A 23,468-nucleotide genomic window follows, 5' to 3' on the forward strand; every position below is an offset into this window, starting at 1 on the left:
CTTTGGGAAATCCCAGTTTGGAACCAGCTGCTGTCAAAAAATAGAATATAAAACCAGGGGCGCTGCCGGCCTGAGTACTATACTCTGTCCTTACTTGGCTGAACAAGAATGACCTGGAAAACTAACAAGGGGTGAAAAAATAATGGCCTGCTGTATCATTATCAGTGACGGCTCTCTTTCATGGATTTATTTTCCCTTCCAGACTCAGTAGTGGTGAGATTCCTCCGTTCCAGAGGCTGTTAGAAGATTACACAGCAAATGCTTCATTCAACAGGCAGTGCTATGCGTCATTTGTAGTCAGACCATTGTTCCACCTAGCTCAACACTGTCTACCCCAGGATTGTAGAGAACCTTCTTCGGGTCAAGGGCCACATTCCTTTCTAGGGAACCTTCTGGGGGCCACATTCCAGAAGCGTAAGCTTTACCTTTTGTCCAGTAAGCTAGTTTCAGCACACACACTGCTTTCCAGGCAAGCAAGTGGAACGATCACAGACACATTCTAGCCAAAGAAAAACACTCAAGGAGGTCATGAAGCAGCACTGTTCTACACTCCTAGGTCTTTGGGCACCTCCACGTAAGGCTGAGAGAGACTGCCAGCCCATGTAGACAATACTGGGCTCGATGGACAAAAGTATCTCAGGCAACTTCCTCTATTCCTAGGCATGACTGGTTGGCATGCAGGATTTCAGGCAAAAATATTTTCCCAGCCCCCTCTTTGGAAACACCAGAAATTGGATTTGAGACCTACTATATGCAAGCAGATGATCTATCAGTAAGAATGGCTCTTTTCCATGCTGAGATGTCCACCTGATGGGGCCATGGTCCAAATGAGTCACACTTAAATCATGTCCCAGGACTCACAAGCACGCATCAAGATATCGCTAATCTCCAAATGACTTTCTGCCCTGGCCTTACCTCCTTCCATTCATAGTGGAAAATTCTGCCCCATCGCTACATCAACTGGATTTGACAACTGCTCTCAATGCAGCAGGGCTGCAGAACTGCCAGCCGTGAGCAGGAGGCTGTCCGTTGTGTCTCTGCATGAGTCACGGGAAGGAGGCGACGCATGAGCAATTGGACTCAACTGGGCTGAGGATGTTGCCCAATTCCATTCTGTCCCTGCACTGGCTGTGATCAGATCATTCAATCGCTTCTGATAGAGAAATATAGCCAACCCTGAAGAGAATGCCTGCTGTTATCCCTACCGGCTACAGTTGTGGGTTATGAAAGCGATGGTTAATGATTTACTGGGAACGTGCCGATTGCTTCTGTCCTGCTCCTCCTTGCTAGTGACTCAGAGCAACAAACCCCAATTCTTAGAATCCTTAGTCCAGCATGACATCAAATCTGATTTAAAGGTAAAGTAAAGGGACCCCTGATTGTTAGGTCTAGTCATGGCCGACTCTGGGGTTGTGGCACTCATCTCGCTTTATTGGCTGAGGGAGCCGGTGTACAGCTTCTGGGTCATGTGGCCAGCATGACTAAGCCGCTTCTGGTGAACCAGAGCAGTGCATGGAAACGCTGTTTACCTTCCCGCCGGAAGGTATTTATCTACTTGCACTTTGACGTGCTTTCGAACTGCTAGGTTGGCAGGAGCAGGGACCCAGCAATGGGAGCTCACCCCGTCACAGGGATTTGAACCGCCGACCTTCTGATCAGCAAGTCCTAGGCTCTGTGGTTTAACCCACAGCCCCACCTGCGTCCCATAAATCTGATTTGCTTTGCTCCAAACTAGGCTGAAAAGTCATAGCTTACCAATGGTGGTTTGTAAAAGAAACCGCATCTCAGTTTGGACCTAATGTGAGGCTGAGGATTTTGGTTTGCTGCTCTCATGTTGTAAGGGGAGGAGGGGGAAACGATGTAGAATTGATCAGCACGTTCAGAGGAAACCATTAACCATGGCTTAGCGCAAGGTGCAAATGCACCCCAGATCTCACTGTTTTGTGCTTAACTCTTTCCAATCAATACTCTAAACGCAGCCCCCAGTTTTAAACCACAGAAGGAAAAATGAGGGCCTCAGCGATCGAAAGCCAGTGAAACCCAGCTTCAAAACCAAGGGGCTAGTCTCTCGCTTCATCTCTAACCCTCCAACTCAGAGGTGGCTATATTTAGATCACGAATTCTGCTCCTCGCAAGTCAGACGCTTTAAAATCCATCACACTTCCCCCTTCTTCAACCCCCAGCAATTCTCCCCGCCAATCCTATGGCAACACAGCTGCTCATGAATGAACATGGTGCCTCAGCAAAGGGAGAAAGAACACACACACACACACACACACACTGGTGTTAGGAAACGCAAGGTCTCCTCCAGCTTTGATTCTCACTCTCATAAATGAGTTTGAAATGAAGTGAAGACATCCTCACTACATCAATCAACTTTAAAGACTGACTGAATAAGCTTTCCCCTTATTATGAATGGATTTGGGGGGGGGGGTGTTTGGGGGTGGGAGGAACTGGAATAAGTGTATAAATGGCAAAGATATTATTAGAATGGGAAACAAAAGACGACCTACTTAAAGCTTCAATGACGCACTGGGCAATAGATATAGGACACAATATAGATCTTCACCTCTGGGAGGAACTTTGGAAAAGCGACTTGAAATTTACAGCATGTTATTCTTTGAAAGGGAACTATTTGAAAATGATTCATAGATGGTACTTAATTCTGAATAGGTTGGCTAAGATTTACAAGACAGAATCAGATACCGTATTTTTCGCCCTATAGGGCGCACCTAGGTTTTTTGGGGGGGATTAAGAAAAAAAATATTTCCCCCCCCCAGGAGCAGGGCGGGGGAAGCCCGAGCTTCCCCCGACCCCAGAACAGACTATCTGCAAGCCTTGGGAGCCCGACGGGAACTCTGTCCGAAGCCCGGGGCGCGCTACTCAGCGCGGCCCAGGCTTCGGGCTGCAGGCTGCTAACCACAAGCCTGGGGAGTCTGGCGGCAACTCCCGCCGGTCTCCCCAGGCTTGTGGAGAGCTGCCCGAAGCCTGAGGTGCACTCCGCTGCGCTCCCCGGGTTTCGGGCTGCAGGCTGCTGTCCGCAAGCCTTGGGAGTCCGGCGGGAAGGCTTGCGGATAGCTTCCTGAAGCCTGGAGAGCAAGAGGGGTCGGTGCGCACCGATGCCTCTCGCTCTACAGGCTTCAGCGAAAGCCTGCATTCGCCCCATAGGACGAACACATATCCCCTTCATTTTTGGAGGGGGAAAAGTGCGTCCTATAGGGCGAAAAATACGGTAAGTGTTGGAAGTGTAAAGATGTGGAGGGAATGTTCTTTCACATATGGTGGACATGCAAAAAGGAAAGAGTATTGGGAAATTATTTATAATGAACTGAAAAAAATGTTTAAATTACTTTCCCCTCAAAAAACCCATAGTCCTTTCTGCTGGGGATAACCCAGACTGAAATCCCCAGGTGTCAGAAAAAGTTATTCATGTATGCAACAACTGCGGCCCATGTTTTGTTAGCCCAAAAATGGAAAGTGAGCAAGGTCCCAACTAAAGAGAATTGGGAACTCAAGTTGACAGAATATGCATAACTTGCAGATTTAACATATAGAATAAGAGAGCAAGAAGAACATGTCTTTAAAGAAGAATGGAAAATGTTTATTGAGTGTATGGAAAATAACTGTACAGCTGAAAATGCTGGCAGCATTAAGATAAATTCAACATTCAGCAGAGTAGAAAAATGATTTGAATGGCTATTGTAAAATATGCAGGGATGAACCATGGTAAAATGAACCACGGAAAGAGAAGAAGTCACTGGATATTTTAAATTTTGCAAAATATTTATTTGAAATTGTAAAGTAGAAAATTTAATAAAAAATATTATTAAAAATGACAAAGTTTGGGACACCATTTCCGAATCTTACAAAAAGCAGGAAGAATAACATAAGAGGCCTACTGGAGCAGCATTACTGTTCTGTAAATGATTTGTTAGCCCCCGGACAACACACACTTATAGTGAAAGTGCAGGATATAAATTACACTAATACGCCGCAATAATGCAGATAGGACTGAATCTGAGGAACATAGAGGCTCCCTTGCCTAAAAACACCCAGAACAGATCCACATCATATATTTAAAGCACACCCAACGCACGTTTAAAGCACATTACTTCCTCCAAAGAATTGTGGGAAATGCAGTTCCACCTCACAAAACTACAATTCCCAGCACCCTTCACCTACTACAGCTCCCAGTATACTTTTGTTGATGTCACATGCTTTAAATGTGTGTTGAATGTGCTTTGACTATACAGTGTGAATCAGCTCTTGGTGACTTTGGCAAGTTCCTACCTGAGGAGAAATCTGAACCGGCTCTTAGCTCACACTCATCACCACAATATTTTTAATAAACACAGAAAGCGTGCAGGAGGGAAATGGCAAGGATGAAGGAGTTAACAGATAGCAAGATACATCATTAGTAGTAGTGGTATTAATTAAATTTGCATACCACATTTCATCTGAAGCTCACAGCATAAAAATATCAAACGAGAACACAAAATTAATAATAATAACAATAAAAGCAATAATCCCCACCTACCCACAAACACATTTAGAAGGCCACCGAATATTCACTCAGCCAAAGGCCTAGTTATTGAGAAAGAACAGACAGAACCAGGTTATCTTTGAAACCTTTGAGTCTTAAAGGATTCAAAGTGAACCTTGTTCTTTGTGAAAAACCACACAAAGATCCAATATTAAGCCTTTTGGACTCTGTCTTGAGAGAGACTTTGTACCAACTTTGAGCAACTGCTTTTTACAATTATATCCTCTCATGGGCGGCAGTGTATTTCAGATGGACAAAGCCAGCCTGTCAATTAACAAAGATAACAAGATCAATGAGAGAGATCTACAGCACACACAAACGTAAGCAGTGGCTTATAGTCGATTTCTCACATTTTTAAATGCCACTTCCTGGCAAAACTCCCAAAGCGTTTTTCCACTTATACACACACTCACAGAAGTATAATTTGCAAAGCATTAAGAGGTCAGTGTTGTGGACAGAAGCACATAGCCACAAAAGCAGAGGTCTGTCCCATTCAAATCTTGCCTTTGCAACAGAACACTCTCAGCTCCAATTCTTCATCCACATACTGGGAAGAAGAAAGCTAACTAACTTTCAGGGCTGCTTTTTAGATTTTACAAACTGATCAAAGACTGAAATAATGGCACTACAGGGATATTGAGACAACAGCAGCAGGGGGTCTGGAAACAGGGTATACACCCACAAATTGTAGCTTTTAAAATAAATAGACAACAAAACTCATAAACAGAAAGTGATCTTGGAATTCCTTGCCTATTGAAACAGGCAGACTTCACCGTACTTCTTCTAGTGCCTACAAAAATATTTTTGATTAGGCAAGCCTTTCCAGACATATGGAATGTTGGTGTGTGTGTTAATCAGGTTACAGTTTGTTTTAATTACTTTTAAAATAATTTAAATAACGTAGGTTTTATCTGCTTTATACTGATAATTTTATTGCTTTCTTCATTTTGTAAGGCTTTATTACAATTAAGCTGCATATAAATCTTGTGAAACAAAATAAACAGCTGGAAACAGTTTAAAAATACAGGAGATTTTGACTTTGAACTTATCTTCCTTTCAATAATTTTGACCCTGTTTTGATGGCTAAAGTGAGGAACTCGGCTATATTTTCTGTGACTTCAGGGTTGGAGCCTGACAATCAAAAACAAAGAATTCATCTCAGTTTCCCAAGTGTAGAGAAAGCACTGAGATAAACTGGGATATTATACCTAAAAAAATTACAGTACAGTGGTACCTCGGGATACATACGCTTCAGGTTACATACGCTTCAGGTTACATACGCTTCAGGATACAGACTCTGCTAACCCAGAAATAGTATCTCGGGTTAAGAACTTTGCTTCAGGATGAGAACAGAAATTGTGCTCTGGCAGCGCGGCAGCAGCAGGAGGCCCCATTAGCTAAAGTGGTGCTTCAGGTTAAGAACGGTTTCAGGTTAAGTACGGACCTCCGGAACGAATTAAGTACTTAACCTGAGGTACCACTGTATAAGACAGACTTCGCCAATTTTGGACGACAACTCCATGTGCTGGCTGGGGCTGATGGGAGTTGTAGTCCAAAGCATCTGGAAGGGACCAGGTTGGCTGATATAGGATGAGCCCAGTTAGCATCTTGACTGAATCTATACACGAATGCTAAGTTGCTCAATCATCAATGCCAAAAACCTCACATGTTTTCTGCAAAAGTGTGCCAGCTTCCTGCCTCTACAATACCCATCAGAAACATCTTCCATAAATCAGCATTACAGCTTGATCTGAATTGTGTTAAGTTCACAGGACTCCTTTCTTCAAAAGCAGGCTAAATCAAGAGGCTAGATGAGAATGATGTGAGATTCAGACACCAGAGGGAGCAACGGGAACGAGGAGAGGGACTGTTCTGGTGTGAAGGTCTTGAAGAGAGATTCTGCCTCAAACTGACCTTTTGAAAAAAAAGAGGGCTGCAGTCGAGCCTCAATTTGAAAACAACAACAATAAAAAAAGAATCTAACCACCAATTTCCTCGTTCTAAAGTTTCACTGCTAGCTTGCGAGACACTATCCAAACACTGTCAGCCAGGGCTGGGATCAGGGGAAAGCCAAAAAGAAAACTGATCTCTTTTATTACTACCAGAAACTGAGTCTGAAGGGCACTTCTGGCCTGTTGCTATTTTTGGTTGGGGTTCAAGTGCAAACAGGCAAGTCCAGGTTGCGCAACTGAAGCCGACCCGGGAGGTCTTGAGCAACAAATCTGCTTCCCAAAAATTCGGGGCTTTTTGCAATAAGGAAAGTGATGGGAAAATGTGGGGGTAATGCTTGCTTTGAAACAACATTGTCTAGCCTCCCTGCAAGCAAGTCAGAATGACATGAGGTCATGAGGAGGCACCCAAAGTATTATCTAAGGTGAGTGGGTAGAAAGGGCATTAGCCCAGCTGCTCTTAACAGGGCAATAAGCTGTTGCCACCTCAGTGAAGTGAGGAAATCAACATTCCTGTGGTAATGTTGTGTCAATGGGAATGTGTGCGTGCGAGCATGTGTGGGACACACTCCAGAAACAAGTTGAATATTTTGTTCAGTAAACTGGGGGCAAAGAAGAAGATAGAGAGGGTAGTAGCATCATCACTATCCCATCTGGCTGTTAACCAGAAGGTTGGTGGTTCGAGCCCACCCAGGGACGGCTGTGGGCAGGATTCCAGATTTCAGGGGGTTAGCCAAATGACCCTATTGGTCCCATCCAACTCTACAAATCTATGAATCACTTTTGTAAGACTCCTAAGAGGAAACTGCCATTATCATGTTTCAACTTCACAAGAGCTCTCAGGTGGCCAAAAGAGGGAATTTCAGCAGGTGCACATTTTCGAATCCTTACAGTATTGTGGCATGACAAGCCATGGCAGCAGAAATACTTACTTAAAAATAACAACACAGCAGCTATCCAGCTGCTCTCTCCCTGTGCCTCATGGCCCACAGTCTTTGTACGAGTGTCTGCAGGAATTTTTTGAGGTTGTGGGGAGTAAAACACTGAAACCCAGGGAGGAGGCTGGCCTCTCTTACACACGGTACTGTATATTTTGCCTTGCATCTCAGGTTCTATGAATGCCAGAAGCTTACTCTTTTTTTAAAAAAGAAAGAAAGTGGTGAGCCTGGGATAGAAATGAAAGCAGTGAGCCTGGTTCATGGGATGGGATTGCTGTCCCTCTTGCCCCACTAGCACCCCATGGCCTTATGGCTTTCCCCCCCATGTGACGGGAAAATAAGTGGAATTGTCTTCCAAAGTGCATTCATACTTTCAGCATACAAGAAAACCAGTTGTCCAAAATTTTAGATCTTTAATAATTGGAAAGGCTGTTCTCTCCTTGATGACACTCTGCCACAAGTTGAACCAAAGAAAAGCTCTTCTTTCCATCTGTTAGATGACAACTGCAACTGGGTTTGGCTGCCCTACTAACACGCAAGTCCAAAACATTCATTTCCGTTAAGTAATCAATAATTGAAATCCTTCCTGCTCCACACTCAATTCTTCATACCAAACAGAAACGTATACACAAACACATGTGCCAATATTTCAATCCCTGCTGTTAATGTGTCTCTAATGCTCTCAGTGTTTAGTCTGTAAGCTCCTTGGGGCAAAGACCCGTCCCCTTTAAAATATCTACATACTGCAAAATACAGAAGATTAAATAAATAAGAGCTTCTATGAAGAGCCCATGGACATTGAGAAGATAATCAAATGTATATAAAATAAACCAAATTAAAGAAAAAACTGATGCTGTAACTGAGTAGAGACTCGGCTACCCAGGGGTAAGTCCCACTCAACTCTATGGGGCATACTGAGTAAGCAAGCATAAGTTTGTACTGTGAATCATACTCAGGGCAGACCCATTCATTTTCAAGGAGATGACTTGCAGTACAAATCTATGCTGTACAGTAAGAAGTTCCACTGTCCTCAATGAGACTTACTGCCAAGTGTGTATAAGATTGCAGACTTAAGTCAGATACAAGCCTAAGTAGTTTCTCAGATTTCAAAGACAAGTTAATAGAAAGCTGGTCTTTATTTATTTTTTATTTATATAATAAGACTGCATCCAATCTTAGCCATGCTTGGATCAAGCACATTGAGATCAATGGACATGCCCAACGTGCATCCATTCATTTCACTGCGTCTACTCTGAGCAGAACTAACAGACAGAGATAGTTGGGTTCCAAGGCAGAATTTGAACCTAGCCCATTATTTCTTTCTCTCACCCAACCATCCAACCACTGCCCTCACACTGGAGTCACAAGAAGGGTCCTTGCCCCCAACTGAAGAAGAGAGCTAGATGAAGAAAGAGAAGCCCACCCCCCATCCCCCAAACAACAGCTGCTGCCCAGCTCCCGCCTACCTTCAGAGAAGACCCACTGAAATCAAAGGACACGACTAGCTCAGTTGGTCGAGCATGAGGCTCTTAATTTCAGGGTCGTGGGTTCGAGCCTCGCATTGGGCGCAAGATCCCTGCCTTGCAGGGGGTTGGACTAGATGACCCTGGTGGTCCCTTCCAGCTCCACAATTCTATCACTAACTCAGCTCCATCGGGTTGTATCCGGCGCTGACCTTTCTCAGGGTAGACCCATTGAAATCAAGGGGAGAGGGCGGACTGAGACCCCGCTGGTTCCAATGGGTCTACTCTGAGGAGAACTTGGTTAGTCACAGCCCACAGGCAGCTCTGAAACCGAAGGAGGGAGAACCGTTGGAGAGGGGGAACCTCCCCACCCCGAGACCACCGCCGGGGTCTCTCGCTGCCTTTCCTGACAGGATAATAAAAGCGCAGGAACGGGGGCGCGGGGGGAGAGACTCCGCGCTCGCCTCGCCTGCCCCGTGTCCCTCCGGGGGACCCGTAGGCAGCGGAGGCCGCCCCCCCTCAGGCCCCCGCCGCTTACTTCGCTCGCTCTCTTCCCACAGGCGCGCGGCAGCCCCGGCTCCGTCCGGCTTCTTCCTCTCCTCCTCCGTCTCCGCCTCCTCCTCCTCCTGCCGCTCTTGATGTTACCTCCGGGCTTCGGGCCAACCCGGAAGTCGGGGGAGGGCTCTCCGCTCGGCCCCGCCCACCGACCGGAAAGCCGGTCTCTTCCCCGTCGCTTCCGGGCGCGGTGATGTCATTTCCTGCGCGGCGCCGGTTGGCGGCGTCGGCGTCTCCTCACGTGCCTTCCTTTTTCGGATCTCGTCTTTCTCTTCTCAGCTTCATTACAGGGAAAGGAAAGGTTTAAAAAATAAAAAAAAGGCGGGAGGGGGCTGGGAAGAGAGAAAAAATACAACTATTTCAGTTGGCAAGCGCGCTTTCCGATTGGTCGGTGTGCGTGTGGCGTCACGCAAAAGGGCGAGGCGATTGGCCGGCCGTCATTTGACGTCGCCCACAGGCCGTTGGGAGGAGGGGGCGGGGCAGCCTTCGATAAAGGCACGCGCGGTGTTGCGATTGGCTAGCCGTGTTTGTGACGTCGACTGCCGGCTCGCATCGTGGCTCCTGCTCTGAGGCTGGTCGGCGGCGCGAGGAGGCGACGAGTGGCTGGTGAGGAGACGCGGAGGCGGCGGGAAGGGGAGAGAAAGGGTGGGGAGGGTCCCAAGGAGCGCGCCTGTGACTCAGGTGAAGATATGCAGATTTATGCAAATATAGTGGGGAAGCCAAAGAAGTCAGTTCGGACTCTTAGGCCTCTCCGCCTTAAAAAAAAAGAAAACTCACTCGCATGTGTAAATTTACTGTGAAGCTGGCCGCCAAAGATGGGGTCCTTAAATGAAAACTCTGGCCGATTATTTATTAGTTTATTAGTATTATTTTTACTATTTTTAATTAATTTTCCATATCGCCCTTCACCCAAAGACAAAACGACGGTTACAACTGAAATATACTTGGAGTCGAGAGTGGATGTCATGCTCTTTATTCAGCTCATAGTGGTGAGGAGGAATGGAAGTTCCCCCAGAATGTCTGCTTTATATACATTATTTACACAATGGGCCCCACGTGATTGGCTAATTCCGGGATTCTCCTGTAGGCCAATCAGGTTGCGGATTCATAGGAAGAAATGAAAACGCAGACCCATTGAAAAGGAATGGAAATTACTAACTTGGATCCATTCATTTTGGTGGGTTCAGCTTCCTAGTTGGGTACAACCCATTTGATTTATTCCACCCCTTTGTCCCCTATAAGGTGCTAGGGTAGCTCGCAACAACAGGAAAATACAGAATTAAGTATCATTTGGCACAATTTCAATACTGTATGTAAGAGTTAGCCTATGAGTTGAGGACCCTTGGCCTACAAACCCATTGCCTCCCCTCCCCCCACCGCCCCTGAAAATATCCTGTTCTCTCTTGTGGAACTTTGAAGTGTCAGGCATAGCTCTAATGGCTTTAGCCCAAACGTAGCAGAGTTTTCCTGCACAGCGAAGAAGCTAGTTGAGGTGGAAATGACTAGTCAGCTAGACTCAGAATAACTATTTACAGGATTTATTAAAAGGAAAAAATAAAACCAGCAGAGTTTCTGCATACAAAAACAAAGCAAAATAAATCCTCTCTCTCTCTCTCTCTCTCTCTCTCTTAACCATACACAGCACTCCTACTCCTAACACACCCAACACAAACTGTGCTAGCATTCCTAAATAACAGTTGAGTGCTGGTCGTTAACCAATCAGAGTAAGTAGTTTCTAGGTCAAGCAGACCTTGGCTTTCTGCCAAAAGTAAATTGACACTGCCTTGAGTTAATTGTGTGAAGCCAGAATCTGTAAGTTTTCATGAGAATCAATTAACAGAAACTGAACAGCTTTGAACTACAACTCCCAGCACCCCACATGACCCATGGCAAGGGATGGTGTGAGTGGGAGCCTGCATCATCTTCGCCAGGTAGGTGAAGGCTGGTTTACACCAACACTCTCTAAGCTTTCAGTGTTTCCCAGATGCAGCTGGCAGTTGCCCAGCTTTGAACTTGGTACCTTCTGCATGGCTTTGTTGTCGTGAAGGCTGCAATTTCCATTTTCCTGAGCACTCCTTAGGTCCTCCTAACATTCCTCTTGTCTTTGATCGCTAGATGTACTATGGATTACCTTTCCAAGCCCGGTCTCTTCAGTATAATTGCTGGTGTTGCCTGTGGGGTATGCCTGGGCTGGAGCATTCGAGCCCGGTTCTTGCGACCATCCAAAGCCAGAATGACCCAGCTTGCCAATGAACTGGGCAACGAAGCCACTGTCATGGGCGAAAGCGGCGAATTCAAGATGGTGATTGTTGTCCGGAACGACCTGAAGATGCAGAAGGGCAAAGTGGCAGCCCAGTGCTCCCATGCGGCTGTCTCAGCCTACAAACAAATCCAGCGCCGAAACCCTGAACTCCTGAAGCAGTGGGAGTATTGCGGACAGCCCAAGGTGGTCCTCAAAGCTCCTGACGAGGAAACGCTGCTTCAGCTCCTGGGCGAGGCCAAAACGCTGGGCCTGACAGTGAGCTTAATCCAAGATGCGGGCCGTACGCAGATAGCCCCAGGTTCGCGGACTGTCCTCGGCATCGGACCAGGACCAGTGGAGGTTGTGGACAAAGTCTCTGGCCATTTAAAACTTTACTAAATACGGAGCATCTAGCCCAGAGATAATGATATCAACTGTACAGATTTAAAGCAAACAACCCCTTAAAAACAATGATTATTGAGCAGGATCATAGTTTATTTTTCATTGCCTTTCAGTATTTGGAATACATAAAATGCAACAGGTTATCTGTCCACGCTCTGCTTCTTTGTTGTCTGCTGGTTAAACATGATCCTTGAACTTACTGTCCTAGGAAATTGTTGATAGGAGGAAAAAAATAAGGACATGTATAGTAAGTACAGGGTGAAACCTGGTTCTCTGGGGCAGGCTTTGTGGATTTATTTATTTTTAAAATAGAGAATTGGCTCTTTGAAAATGGTCAGTCTGAAGGGACAGTTTTTAGGAATATGGACATTGTTCCTGGGATGAGGAACTTGTCACTCCTTAGGTGTTGCTGGACTCAGACTCCCATCCGCCTCAGCCAGCACAACCCGTGGTTTGGGATGATGGGAGTTGTAGCGTAGGAACCTCTGGTCAGCCACAGGTAGCCAGACCATCCTTGTTTTAAAGACTCAATTCTGAGGTGAGGAATGTAAAGGTGGGCATCCTACAGAGTTCTTTGTTGTCATTCACATATGCATAAGTATGATCTGAAAAGAGTTAAAGGATATTCCAGCTGAGCAAAAACTTTGTCTGTGGTCTGGGGAAGAGTTCCAAGAGCCAGATGGAGAGGCCTGAAGGGCCGCATTTATTGTTGCTGTCTAGCAACAGCATCCTGATATTTGCAGCAGTGTATCTTGCCTTCATGACAAAACAAAATCCATCTGTTAGCTCAGTCTTCGATTTCAATGACTAGGGCAGCAATGAAGCAGTAGCAGCACCCCTGCTGCTTGTAGCTGGACAAGTTTTTTAACTTGCCTTTTTTCACCCATTAGAACAGCCCTTTGAATTAGTAAAATGCAGGCAAAGGAAAACTGCAGGTTCTTAACCATTTTTACAGTCATTTCTACACTTGTCTTCATCTTCTCCTAGAAGAAACAAAGCACACTTCCTCCTCCACAGCTGTGGGCTCTTCGTATAGTAACAGAGCAAACCTTTGCATATTTTCATGGAAGAAACCTCAATGATGTCCAACTGGACCTACCTCCAAATCCTGGGGACTGTTAATGATCCTAGGAATTGTAGCTCTGAGAGGGGTAAGCTATAGTTCCCAAGATTCTTTGGAGGAAACTGTACTTTAAATCCATAGTGTGTACTCTGCCAGAGCAGTAGACTCAAACAGCATGGTGGAATAAGTTTTCAAGGCCTGACTGATCCCATTGTGGCATGATTTGGGAACTGGCAGCCCTAAGGCCATGCTGGTGGGGGCTTTTCCAGCCTAAGGGCCACATTCCCTCTTAGGGAGGCTTCCAGGGGCCACATGCTTTCCCACAAGGGGATTTCAGCTTAGTTCTTTCTCTGACACCCAAGCAATCACTATCTGGTTGTTAGCATCGCCCTTGAGCCAGTACCACCAACTGAACTCATGCACTTCAGCCCCGACTGGGCTAGGCGAGCTGGGTAGCACTTCCAGAGACCACCTTCTGCACAGGAACAGGTCAAAGTGCTGTGGACTCACAGCTTAGAGTTGTGAGCACCGGATTCGCTTCCACAAGTAGACAGTCGTCACACAGCAGAGTCTAGCAGAGTATATAAACGACTTGGAGAGCAGCTCTGTAGAATATCTTCTTTATTCTATCTACAACTACTATACAACTATATACAGAGCTTAATGGGTTCTCTAAGCATAAAGAATGCTACACTACACTGAGTGTCTGCAGCTGCTCTTAGCAGCAACCTTATCTCTACACACGATCTCTAACACTCAGTCTCTCTCTCTCCGACACACTGACTGACTTGGTGCTGGAGTAGAATAAGTAGAGAGCAGAACACTGCTCCTCCTCTCTGGAGAGTCAGCAGAGATGATCAGGAGATTCTTGGATATGGGAGGGGTGAAATCTCCTCACTGATATCCAATACAGTAAAAACCATTTTAACCTAAAACCAAAATTTATATATAAAAAATACAGAGATCAAGCAGGAACACTCAAACATCTGGACAAACAGGCAGGTTTTCACTGGCTAATATAGTGTCAGCTGGAATTAGTGGGGTTGTTTTAGATGTGGGGTGCCACTCTAGAAAAGGCCTTGTCAGACACATCTATGCTAATCTATGCCCAGAAGAGGAACATTAAGAGTTAACACATAAAGCACATTAAGTCACCGTACTTGTCCGGCTCATGTGCTCAAGCCAGAAAAGCAAGTTGCTTTTTGGCATGGAAGAAGATTTATTCAACCATGTAGGCAAAGAGCTGAATCAAGGGTGGAGTTAGCCTTTGAACTGGCAGTAGGGTTGGATGTAGCAGTGCAACTCCGCCCCCCACCCTTTGCAGTTAAATGTACAGCTGTTAACTTGGGAAAATACGAGTCACTACAACTGTGAATCCAAAACTGTATCTTTGTTATCTCCAGGGACACCCTAACGAGTTAATTAGCCACAAAGGCCAGGATAACTTTGCTGTGATAGTTTCTTGCAACTGACTCTGCCTCATTGTATTATTGGAAATCAATTAAAGTTCTACCTTTTAAAAAAACAAACACCATCTCAGCAGTGCTGAGTACGTGATCAGCAATGTGCTGCTGTAAGAATGCTGCACCAATTTCACGAACACTTAGCTCTAATTATCACTTAACTGCAATGTCTGCGTTTCATTGCCACTCAACTCCCACCTTACATTTGCCCCCTTTTATAATACCTTCCAACTGAGATTTCACTTCATGCATCTGACAAAATGGGGTTTAGTCCATGATGAAATTTGTGTCAAAATAAGTTTGTTAGCCTTTGATTTAAAAAGTACCCACAAAATCCAAACTCTTAATTATTCCATCTTGCCACTTCCATTGGATGGCAGCCGCTTGAGAGTAGACAGTTTCACTATCAATCAGTTTGAAATCATGGAGAGTCACTACATGTCAGCATACTAGACAATACTGCCGTGTGTGTGTGTGTGTGTGTGTGTGTGTGTGTGTGTGTGTGTGTGTGTAAATTAAGAGCCCTGGAAGGATGGGGAGGGTAGCTTCTAACCCTAACCCTTCTCCATTCCCAAATGAGAATAGTGCCTGTACATTTTGCCTTATATCTCAGGTTCTACAAATGCTATAAACTTGCTTTTTTTTAAAAAAAGAAAAAGCTGGGAATCTTGGGATTGTGGTCTATGCATGGGAAGAGCGGACACAGCCCCCTTATCCATCCCTGCTCTCTCGTTGACATCCATGGCTAGAGGGCCAATGATCTGACGCAGGTTCAGAATTCAAGCCTTTTTATATGGAACCATGAGGACTAGAATCTTGCTTTGTTTCTAAGGGAAAGGCCGCAGGTCTGATATAGACTACCTGCATTTAAATGCCTCTAGGCTGCAGCCTTTCAGGTGCACATGGGGGAATAAGCAGATCAACTTCAAAAACAAAGAGCTGTTCGGTTAGCAACTGCCGCTCCTTGAAATATCTATGCAAGAGCGCAAGTGATGCAACAGCATGTAAGTGGCATGTTGTGATTGCACCTTCACAGCCTGTGTTCAATGCCTGTTTATAAAATGATGGAGAAACCTGAGCAGGTGCTGCCCTCTGGTGGACATTTCATCCAACAGTCCAAAACAAGTGTGTTGCAGAATTTTAATTTCATTCCTTGTTAAAAATCCCCAGCATACTTTATTTGCAGAGCAGTATGCAAATTGCATAATTATGTGCAACTGTTTTTAAACCCTCTGATGTCAAATATATTTTCATAACTTTATTATGTCTGTTTTTAGTGCCATCTGACACATATTTTATGTGGGTTGCTTAAAGCAGAGATAGACAAAGATGGTAGATTCCTACCATCACTGGTCTAGCAGAGGCGGAGAACTTGTGGTTCACCAGATGTTGGATTCTCAACTCCCACTTTTTCTAACCATTGGTCACTCTAGTTCGGGTTAATGGGACCTAGAGTCCAGAAACTGCTGGTCTTAATACTTAAATCAGCCAAGGCACACTCTAAGCTTCAAGTGAGGGAAGCTCAGACACCACTCTTATGGCACAGTATGGGAGAAGTGTCTTATTTTAAGCACAAAATCTATTAAGGATATGATGGATTTGTATTGTTTATGGTGGAGTTCAAGGTGGTGGGCAATTGTTCTTTTGAGGGGGGACGTTGCTGCTTTGTACATTTTAATATAGGAGGAGACGCTCAGCAAAACATGCTTCCAAAAATTATGTGTGGTTCTATTCATACAGAACAGAGACTGACTTAATCTTTGCTTGCTGGAGAACCTGAGAATTGCAGTGTGTGTGTGTGTGTGCAAAGGATTGTCTACTTCAGCCACTTCTTGGAGGGAAGCTGTATTAACATGACAACATCAACATGGTTGTTGTGTAGAACAGTTGCCAGCCAGCAAATAATCTTGATATGTCTACTTCTGAGTAGAGCAGGGTAAGGAACTGGATCTGGCCAGTTGTACCTGCCTTAAGTTCTGCTGAGTAGAGCGATAGAAAGTAATGGAGGGAGGTTAACCATGCCTGTTAACTTCAATGGGTCTTAGAACTTAGTTGAAAACATACCTATGGCAAGGTGTTGTTTTTTAAGAGTCATCAAGGCACACTCAAGTGACCTTTTACAACAAAAAGGCAGGCTTGCAGCTCTGGTACAGACAGGAGGAGTTTGCGTGGTTTGATACTGGTTAAGATCACCAAAATGGATTTGTTGCAGGGAAAATATAAGATACAGGCAGCTTATTTTTCATAGTCTGTTCTCGTAGTCGCTGCACTGAGAACCCTGTAGGCATTTTGTAAGTGGCTGTATCTGGCTTTATTTACTCTTGTCGCCTTTAAAATGGCAAAAGCCAGATCGTTACCTATATTGCAGTAAACCAGACACGTGTTGCTTTGATTCTCGTCAGCACCCACTCCTCCTAAACGTCTGCTCCAGGACCTAGAGAAGACCCAATCCAGGACAGCCCAGCGAGTTGCTAGGTGGTTTGGCCACATGCACCACCCCACCATGGGCAGGCCAAGCCAGCCAGCCTTGCCAAGCAAGTCTAGTCTTCCAGCGGCTGGGTTCATCATTTTGTACATGCAAACATGACAGTAATTCGAAGAGTGTTTGAACATTGAAGTCAATTTTATTTTGAAGCTAAATATATTAAGGCAACTTAACATACCTATAACATGATCTTTTTATTTTTTTTAATTTTTTGTCAGATTTAACTGGAAACACTCAAAAACTACAACCCTAAAGAGGTTTTCATCACCTGGTTAAAAGACGCTGTCGTTGGCCCAGCTGCAGCCACCTGTTGAAAAGTGCTATCATCTCTCCCCTTATTCCAGTATATAGTCCCCAAACATCTGCCTCACACACATCTCTGTCTCTCTCTCACACATAATCTCTTCAGTGCAAAGTCACCTGCCAATATAGTCTGGTCTCCATAGTAACAATTTGGTATTTTTGCTAAGTTGCTGGTCCCCTCTCCCGTCTGACCTTGAAAAGCACCAACCTTTCCATGTTTTGCTTTTCAACCGAGCCCATACATCGTAAAAAGGAGCTTGAAGAAGAGAGATGCATACTGAAAAACTACCATAGAGCATGTCCACAGTCCAGTAATTTATTATTATTTTTCCAATTCGAGTCATTTTTAAATTGCACAAACAAAAAAATTGAACAGCAATTGGTTTTCTTTTCCCCCCTCCTGCTCTTCTGTTTGAATTTTCTCTCTCTCTCTCTTTTCCCCCCTTCTCTCTTCTGTACACTCAGGAAAAAAATATTGATCTTGAACACCACAATATCCAACATACACGAACCGCAGGGCAGGGTTAGGTCAAGTACACGCACACTTGGATTCATGGTGCTCCCTCCTTGTTCCTCAATGGAAAATAATAAAAAAATGGTCCCCACAAGAAAAGCACAGGGTATACAGTAGCACGACAGAAGGGTCATCATCCGTTTACGTATGGAGTGAACACACACTAGCTTTTTCTCTAAGACTAAACTGGAAACCTGCATAGGTTAAAAAGGGGGGGAACTCTACTAGGTTTGCCGCTGTTGTTTTTTGAATTCAGGAAAGGTTGTCTGTACTCATGTCTTTTATTTTTAAAGAGCTAAGCAATCCAAGCGGGGTAGGAGATGCCGGTTTAGTGTTTCAACTCCCAAATACAAATCCTTCTCTTGGTTTAAGCTTTTCTGCCGCCACCCCCCCTCTTCAGAATATACGACGAGACTTTTAAATGGATTTTTTTCCCCTTAGATAAGACGGTACATATTTGTAAAGCTGCTCACATACACTGAACTTTAGATTCGATAGTAGAGTTTAAACGTTTACAGAGTGCAAATTGGAAGAGTCACAAAGAGACCGGGGTTTAATGTCAAGAAGCAAGTCTTGCAAAAAAAGGGGGGGGGGGAAGCCCACTCAAATATTCCCATTTGGAAAGAAAAAAAACAAGAGTCCTTTCTAAGTGACATGGAATGTGGAAAAAAGAAGGATTATGCTTAAGTGGGACTGAAAAGGTTTGCGCTGGGGACGGGGAGAGAAACAAAAATACAGTCCTTCATAAAGTAAAGGTTATAAGGGGCACAAAGCTTTTTCCCTGTCGAGCTGAAGTGGGACGGTGGAGTTTCAACAGCAAATCGATGCTAGCTCCAAACAGACTTGCTTTTCTTACATGGTGTATCCGAAACCGGGCTGAGGCTGCCCATAGGGAGGGGCAGTGTAGCCGTAGCCAAAAGGTGCTTGTGGGGGGACTGCAACGCTGGGCCCAGCCGTCAACATCAGCTGGGGCTGGCCTAGGGGGGAAAGGAAGAAGGGTTAGCTAAAGAATCAGTGCTCCATTCAATCCATGTTCATAAAAGGGGACAGCATGAGAACCCCTACGATTAATTTTTATTTCATTTGTTTAATCAGAACTACCAACTCAAAACAGTTTACAAAAAGCAAGCAAGCACTGCTCTGAAGAAGCAGCATTCCTGGCTTCTAAATTATATGTCTGTGTAGACTTGCTGAAATAGAAGGCTTCATATACAGTACAGTGGTGCCTCGCAAGACGAAATTAATTCGTTCCGCAAGTTTTTTCGTCTTGCGAGTTTTTTGTCTTGCGAAGCACGGTTTCCCATAGGAATGCATTGAAAATCAATCAATGCGTTCCTATGGAAACCGCCTTCAGACCAGGTCCGGGGACAGTCTGTCCCCCGACCTCTTCTGAAGGCTGGGGGGGGGGGACAAGGGCTTTTCTTCCCACCCCCAGCATTTTAAAAAACCCCGGGACATCAGAGGACTTCTCCGCTGTCCCGGGGCGATTTTAAAGCCCCCGGGAATGCAGGCGGAGGGGAGGTCCAGGACCTCTTCTGAAGGCCGGCGGGGGGCGAAAGTCTTTGCTCCCCCCCGCCTGCCTTCAAAAGCCGTCCGGGAAGCAAGCCCATAGGGAAATTCGTCTTGCGAAGCAACTCGCAAACGGAAAACCCTTTTGTCTTGCGGGTTTTCCGTCCTGCGAGGTATTTGTCTTGCGGGGCACCACTGTATTGTGTATTATGCCTAGTGAGGGCGCCTTGCCTAATGTAGATAGGCAAGGAGTTCCACAACAGAGATGCTGCCAGACTGAAAGGGTTTTTTTCTCTCAAAGTGGCGCTTGTGAAAGGGCTGAGTGGGCACATTTGGGGCAAGGCAGCCCTTCAAGGAAGCTGCCATCAATTCCAGCCATCGTGAATTATCAGCATATACGGTGGAACCTTGGCTTTTGGACGTCTCTGTACGTTTCGGATTTCGAACGCCGGAAACCCAGGAGTAAATGCTCCCGTTTTCAAACACACCTCGGAAGTTGGAATGGCTTCCGCTGTGTGTATCTGTTGTTTTTCACAATTTTCTCTACTGAATTGGCAGACCACCCTTTGCGCCTTGGTTTTTGAATGTTTTGAAAGTCTTCTGGAACGGATTGCATTCAAAAACCGAGGTACCACTGTATTGGTATTTAGCTGCTGATGTATCACAATGTTGAAAGCCAAGCTTTGCCCAGCCCTAGCACCTTCAGAGAGGAGATGCCTCTCCTGAAAATTGCCCCTCTTTCCTGCAATCTTGTAAGACTGCTTCATCAATAGAAAAGTTTTAAATTTAAATCTGCTCAGTACCCTACAATGAACAAACTCAACATGGCAGCTCTAGGTATCTTCCAGAAACACACTGTACCAGGGCAGGGAACTTCAGGCCCAGGGGCCAAAAGAATATGGCCTCTGGCTGCCAGCTGCCAAACTTCCTTAAGTCCTGTTTTAGAACTAGCTGCTGCAAAGCGTGCCCATTTTATCCACCCAACTGCACATTAAGCTGCAGGTCGTTACCATAAACAATGGGCTGTGTTTCCGTTGCCTGCTCTTCCTCTTTCCTCAGAGACTCTGAGGCGTCCAGTTTGTCCACCTAGGAAGACAGAAGAACCCCAAAGAAATCAGGCAAGGCTGAGCTGCAGAATCTCAACTCCCGTTTTGTTTTCTGGCAGAGAAGTGGAAAAGCCTTCAAGGGGCGTGGAACACAGTCAGAGAAACGAGGTCGCTCCCAAAATGAGGTTTCGGGGGCTGGGGGGCGTGGAGTTAACGTTGGGACTGTTACAAAGGCCGCCTCAACTACATTGGACAGCTGTTTGGAGAAAAGACGTCAAGGAGGTTCTGCCGATAAACCTTCAGAACTGAGGGGAAAGCCTACCGCCAAGTGGTTTTTCCAGTTATTCATTCCCCAAGCCTAGCCTGGACCTGTCAGGCTCATTGTCTCTAGAGGCTGCACTTGGGGGATCAAATGACCACATCCAATAATAGGTTTCTAGGCAATTTGTCACACTGCCATCCAAAAGATTTGCCACATCCGCAGCTTGCAACGTGACCTGCGATACCTGTCTATTTAGCCTCTACAGGCCCCACCTGGACCTACTGAGACACAGGTTTGGGTGACCTGCGAAGCACAGGCGCATCTCTTTAAAAAGAACAGGGTTGCAACCATTTGTTACAAAGCAAGACTGGAGGACGTTTGTCTGCCATCCAAGCTTCTTGCTTCTCCATAACCTATGGCTGCCTTTGACAACGTGGTGCTCCTTGGGTTCTAAGGGACTACAACTCCTACCAGACCCGGCCAGCAGGATGCGAGTTGGGAGTTCAAAACACCTGGTGGCCACTCAGGCTGGCAGAGGCTCATCATATACAGGAGAAAACAACCTTTATACTCTTCAGAAGTGTGGGGGGAGACACAGCAGAGCACTGGAACTGTGGCAGGTTGGAGGAAGGTTCAGCGCCCTCCCACCTCACCCCCAACCTGAATGAAGTGCCCAGGATGGAGAGATTTTTTGTTCAGCATCCAAAGGATCACAGCAGAACCTCCCACAGGTCAGTGTGTTGTAGGTGGATTGCAGGAGGATTATAATGGGTGGATCCTAACTCCAATGCCACAAATTACAAGACTAACTTCTATGATCTGGAAGTTACCCTTGGAGCTGAGGAAGATGCCTTCTATCGGGTCAAACTGAATGTCCATCTGAGCACACATTGTCTCCTCTGACCGGCAGAAGCTTTCGAAGGCCTTAGCCGGAGAGATCTTATCCTCACCTGTCACTACCTGATCCTTTCTGGTTTCCCTTTTTAATGGGGAATGCTGGGAACAGGTTCTACATGCCAAGCAAGCGATTTGCTACTGAGCTACGACCCTCTCCTTACTGTTTAGTAAGACTGCTAAGAACTTAGGCCCTACTGGGTCAAGCTAATGGCCAGCCTAGTTCAGCATCTTGTTCTCATTGCGGCCGACCAGACGCCAGTGGGAAAGCCGCAAGCAGGATTCAAGAACAAGAGCCCTCTCCCTTCCTGCAGTTCTCAGCAAGTGATATTCAGAATCATGGCTACCTCCAGCCGTGGAGGCAGGGCAGAGCTACTATCGCTGGGCTGGAATCCACCTCTAGAGTAATAGGGTCAGGAATTCAGTTTCCCCCACACCCCCTGGTTGGCTTCCCGACGAAACACAAGGGAGGTTAGGAGAACACACAAGGGGGCAGGGGGGACACATGGGGGGGCAGAGAGGCAAACGAGAGCATCCAGTCAACCTTTCTCAAGCTTCATAGCCTGCTCTCTGGGCAGATCGTGTTACCCCTACAAAAGTCAACACTGCTCCTGCTGGGAAGCCTGCGGCGATGAGGAAGAACCAGAATAAGCTTGGGATTGTGTGAGGTTACCGAAGCAAAGATCCAGACAGAGAAATGTGCAAGCTAAGCAGAAGAGGCAGAGTCTCCACAGGGCCCAGGCCAGTTTCCGGACCAGACCATTAAAAAAAAACAACACAAAAAAACCTGTCCATTAAAAATAAATTTTAAACTCTACTCAGGTGGCTCTTACTAAACACAAGGGTTTAGAATATACTCTGCAAGCTTGTTTAAAAAAGGGGGGGGGGGACAGAAGCTGCTCTTTACACAAAAAACCAAACTATTGGACACTCCCTGCTGATAGATTTCGTTAAGTGCACAGAACTGCATTTTTTTAAAAAAGAAAGGCTTTTCCACGGAGACTGCGATAAAGCTGCAGAGGGGGGAGAAAGAGTAAAAAATAAAAAAAATAAATCACATGCGGTCAATGTTTTATATATATATATTTATCTATATATTTTTGGTGCCATGTGTGTGATTCATGGAAAAAAGGCAAAAGAACTGAAGCAGGGGAGTGAGGTTGGAAAGATGGCGGCCAGACAAGGCTCCCTTTCCCACCCCCACCTCCCCAAAAAAGTTCACGGCACGCAGCACCCCACCCCCGCCCCTCCCCATCACCCACAGCAATGCGCTTTGCAGCTTCAGGGGAAAGTGAGATGTAACATCACAATGACTGTTGAACATGCTCAGTTCAAGAAAGCAAAACACTGCAGTTCATTAACCTTTTTTCACACCACACTTTTCTTTTCTTTTGTTTTTTTCCAACCGACTCGACTTGCTAGCTGCTGAAGGACTTTTAGGGAGAGCGTTTTAAGGCACAGATCTGCAACAGGTTTCAGAAGCTGCTGCAAGGGGCTGCTCAAAAAAGGAAGAGGCGGCAGCTTTAAATCAATGTCTGATTTGCAGACTTTTTGGAAATGGCCTTTTAGCATTCCCTCGAACCCACCAGCCAAACAGAAAGGGGTTTAACTCCTGGGAAAGGAAGTTCTTTGAGCATCAGTTCTGGTTTAAAGGAAATGCTGAGAACGTCTGGGAGGGATTGGGGGGTTTTTTTGTAAAGGTGAGAAGGGTTTAAACCAAGAGGGCTCTGGCTCAGGGAACGAGCCTTGGGCTGGAAGGAGAGCCGGCTGGAAGTGGGAAAACTGGACACCGAGTTGGAGGTGAAAAAAAACCCCAGTCTTTAAGCAGCTAGCTGGA

The 23,468-nt window shown here is 45.7% G+C and overlaps 3 protein-coding genes across 9 annotated transcripts in view; 1 reads left to right on the forward strand and 2 right to left on the reverse strand.

Annotated features, from left to right (window-relative positions):
* Positions 1 to 9,582, reverse strand: part of VMP1 (vacuole membrane protein 1) — a 107,625-nt gene extending 98,043 nt beyond the window's left edge. The window contains exon 1 of one of the 5 annotated variants that reach the window (XM_081890575.1): positions 9,432 to 9,582. The gene's annotated coding sequence lies outside the window, so the exon portion shown is untranslated. Of the gene's footprint in view, positions 1 to 744; positions 826 to 915; positions 935 to 8,896; positions 8,916 to 9,431 lie in introns of those variants that run through there. The other 4 variants (XM_081890578.1, XM_081890580.1, XM_081890579.1 and 1 more) reach the window with 4 other exon arrangements.
* A 74-nt stretch (positions 9,583 to 9,656) lies between these two features.
* On the forward strand, positions 9,657 to 12,241 carry PTRH2 (peptidyl-tRNA hydrolase 2). Of its 2 annotated transcripts, none has more exons than XM_081890742.1 (2): positions 9,657 to 9,749; positions 11,564 to 12,241. In XM_081890742.1, exon 2 carries the CDS (start codon positions 11,571 to 11,573, stop codon positions 12,087 to 12,089), a length of 519 nt encoding a protein of 172 aa, XP_081746868.1. In that variant the 5' UTR covers positions 9,657 to 9,749; positions 11,564 to 11,570; the 3' UTR covers positions 12,090 to 12,241. The 2 variants fall into 2 exon arrangements, with proteins under 2 accessions (XP_081746868.1, XP_081746867.1); XM_081890741.1 differs by lacking the exon at positions 9,657 to 9,749 and adding an exon at positions 9,761 to 10,054.
* A 4,981-nt stretch (positions 12,242 to 17,222) lies between these two features.
* Positions 17,223 to 23,468, reverse strand: part of CLTC (clathrin heavy chain) — a 73,805-nt gene continuing 67,559 nt past the window's right edge. For both annotated transcript variants that reach the window (XM_081890133.1, XM_081890134.1), the window contains 2 exons: positions 20,440 to 20,515; positions 17,223 to 18,897 (listed from right to left, as the gene is read on the reverse strand). In XM_081890133.1, coding sequence (XP_081746259.1) covers positions 18,773 to 18,897; positions 20,440 to 20,515 — 201 coding nt within the window. In that variant the 3' untranslated portion in view covers positions 17,223 to 18,772. The remainder of the gene's footprint in view (positions 18,898 to 20,439; positions 20,516 to 23,468) is intronic.

The sequence above is a fragment of the Podarcis melisellensis genome (assembly GCF_964234715.1).
Source record: "Podarcis melisellensis genome assembly, chromosome: 15".
NCBI lineage: Eukaryota > Metazoa > Chordata > Lepidosauria > Squamata > Lacertidae > Podarcis > Podarcis melisellensis.

Bases quoted from the DNA above. Each gene is read 5' to 3' on its own strand.
- PTRH2 (XM_081890742.1), top strand. From the start codon at position 11,571: ATGGATTACCTTTCCAAGCCCGGTCTCTTCAGTATAATTGCTGGTGTT.